Below are 2,906 nucleotides of genomic sequence, written 5' to 3' on the forward strand. Positions count from 1 at the left end.
GATCTCGGCTTGCACACGGGCTGGGGGGAAAGAGCAGGGATCAGGCAAGGGCAAAGAGGAAAAAAACACCTTGTAACAAGAATGATGACTTTTGTGAGGGTCCCTCAAGGGACACCCATCGTACTTTGGCCCTCTTTTGTGTGATTGCACTAGGGATTCCCAGAATTTCTTCTCAAAAATACCCAGATGTGAGGGCTAAAAAAACAGATGTGAGGGCCAAAACAATAGACGTGAGGCCTAAAAGTAGGGACAGCTGCCATGGTTTGCACCTGCTTTGAGAGAGTGCACTGGGATACCAAGATTTTTCTCTCAATTAAAGAGTCTCTTTGTAAGTGGTGAGGGCTAGAAGGAAGGAAAAACACTGAAAATTTGCTACTTGTACCTTGAATTTCTTGGTAAGTGGCCATAAACAGCAGAGCCCAGCGGAGCGTTACAGAAGTGGTCTCAGTCCCAGCAAACAGAAGGTCGAGCACACACACCACAAGGTTTTCCTCCTGCAAGCTGCCAACGCCATTGTCCTTCACAAAAACTTGAGTTAGTGCCACACAAACCCCAAGGGCTGCCTAACACCTGGCTTTGTTCAAATCAACGCCAGAGATTTTGGCAGAAGGTTCTGGCCCCTGCACCTCCATCCCACTGATGGGTGCCCTGAACCTGGTGTTCACCCTAAGCTCATAAATGGCCACACCGGCAGCTCCGATGGAGAATTTGGGCTTGTTTCCTGTCCCTCCCGATTTCTATAGCCGCTGCTGAAGGGTTTGCTCTGCATTGCTGACCTTGGCTATCTCCTGCAGGTAGCTGTCGATGAAGTCCCGGCTCTCTGAGGGGTTCCAGTCCTCCTTGTGTTTGTCGATCTTCTCTTTCACAAAGTTTTTCAACAACCTCCCGTTTTTAAAAGCAGTTTGGTGGGATCCAGGGAGGAACTTTATAATCGATGGGAAAAAATTGTAAACCTTTGGAGACAAAATGAGAAGACAACTGGAGTAGATGACTGGAAAATGCCTCGTATTGTCAAAATTTGAGGAGCCTGCAATGTCACGCTAGCTAAATTGCTGGAGTTGGTGGAAATAGCTCAGATCCAGAAGAGCTTTCCTAGGGATTGGTATTCCTATTATGGATAGACTAGTTGGCTCATGAGACTGGTATGGAGATGATATTGTGTGAGAGAGAGCAACATGAGCACTGCACATGAAATAAGGCAGAAAGAAATTATGGGCAACTCTACCCTGTGCAAAGGCAGAGGGAATGGCAATGAAATTTCATGACGAAAATGTGAAGTTGACTTCAGAAAAAGTACTATGGCCTTGCAAAACTGCACACTATCCCTGTTGTTGGCAGGAGGGCTGTACCTGGCTCATGATACTCGCTTGGAGCTTAATCGTCTCATCCATCAGCTGCAGCAGTTTTTGGAAGTCCTCGTTGTAGTAGTCAAACCGATTGCCAAAGGTGATGGAGCAAATGATGTTTGCAACGGCGTTAGTGATTTTGAAGTGAGGGTTGAAAGGATCCCCTGGAGAAGGAGAAGGAAATGATCAATTACGCTGTAGTCTTCACTGAGAGGAAGAAGAAAACACACTGGTCAGAGGTAATAGGAGTGAAATGAGTGACTGCTGATGGGCATCCTCCTATGTCATTGCTGCCTCTGGGATGTCCTTGTGTCTCCACGAGCGGGTCAAGCTGGTCTGGACAGCCCCAGCAGTCCCAGTTCAATCAGGTTATGGAGATATTTGTTTTCTTCAGAAAAGATGTCCTGCAGAAGTGTGGATGTCATTTGAATTCATTCACGTACAAGGGATTTGCCAGAATCTCCCACAAAGCAGCAGGCTGAAGGTGTGCTATAATTAACGTTCTGGGTGGGCAAAACCCCTGTGAAAGGGAGCTGGGATGCTGGCAGGGTGCTAGCACCGCTGGCAAGGAGAGGTGTTTGTCCCTGTCCTGGATTTAGCTAAAATCCTAGTTCTGTTTAGTGATTTTTACTTTCCAGTTTAATGTCTTCTAAAAGGCTGCACTTTCTGAAGTCAGCAGCATGTTTTTGCAGACAGTGTCTGCTACTGGCAGTGATAACACCTGATGTTTACAGTTACTGCCTAGGACTGGGATGCAGAAAGGCTCTTGCTGATACTTATTCCTACAGTGACCAAGGGCACTGCTGGCTCTTGTGTGCCGCGCTGGGGGTGCCGAGTAGTAAGACAGGTCACAAGGAAGTAAAAGGTTGCACCTCTGGGGGGTAATAGACAGGACAGGTGACCAACGAGAGTATTCCATCCCATATACGTCATATTTAGTCTAAACTGAGTGATCATGAGAGTTTTGTCCCTTTTTTCTGCAATGGCCGGTGTCCAGAGAGGACTCCATCTGACCTCCTGTGTTTGATCTAGATCCTGAGTTCCTGAATCCAGCTCCCTGTATCCAGCTCCCCACCGCCGCTGAGCCTGGGGCTTCCCCCGTGCCTCCTGCTCTGCAGCACCAGTGGGGATTGCTATTGGCCGGGGGGGAGGGGTGGTATTTAACGTATTTTAACTTTGTATATAGTTCTTTACTTTTATCATTTCACTATTATTTCCATTATTTCAGCAAAGCTGTTCTAGTTTTTCTTCTCTCACCCGTAAGTCTTTCTGCCTCATTCCGCTTTCTGTCCCATTTTGGGGGAGGGAAGAGGGGGTTAGAGAGCATCTGTCCATGTTAGTGGCCGGCCCAGCCCTAACCCGTGACAGTCAACATGCACTGAACCCTGAGTGAAATTACAATGGGCCATAGCGGTTCCTGCTTTCAGCTCGGCTCATGAGGGCCGTGGCACTCACCCTGCTCATCCTGAAACACATCCACGAGGCATCGGCACTCCTCCTGGATGCGCTCCTCCAGGCTCCTCTTCCCCAAGCCGAAATTTCGGAGGGTGGTCAAGGTGA

At 48.2% G+C, this 2,906-nt stretch overlaps 1 protein-coding gene across 1 annotated transcript in view; it reads right to left on the reverse strand.

Moving 5' to 3' along the window:
• Positions 1 to 3: 3 nt before the first annotated feature.
• LOC104278846 (cytochrome P450 2J2-like) overlaps positions 4 to 2,906 on the reverse strand; it is a gene marked incomplete at both ends in the record, with an annotated part of 3,332 nt that continues 429 nt past the window's right edge. Inside the window, 5 exons of the mRNA XM_009875947.1 lie at positions 4 to 20; positions 383 to 518; positions 777 to 953; positions 1,350 to 1,510; positions 2,802 to 2,906. Of these exons, the coding sequence (XP_009874249.1) occupies positions 4 to 20; positions 383 to 518; positions 777 to 953; positions 1,350 to 1,510; positions 2,802 to 2,906 (596 nt within the window). The remainder of the gene's footprint in view (positions 21 to 382; positions 519 to 776; positions 954 to 1,349; positions 1,511 to 2,801) is intronic.

This window comes from Apaloderma vittatum, unplaced genomic scaffold (genome assembly GCF_000703405.1).
Source record: "Apaloderma vittatum isolate BGI_N311 unplaced genomic scaffold, ASM70340v1 scaffold11239, whole genome shotgun sequence".
Lineage (NCBI taxonomy): Eukaryota > Metazoa > Chordata > Aves > Trogoniformes > Trogonidae > Apaloderma > Apaloderma vittatum.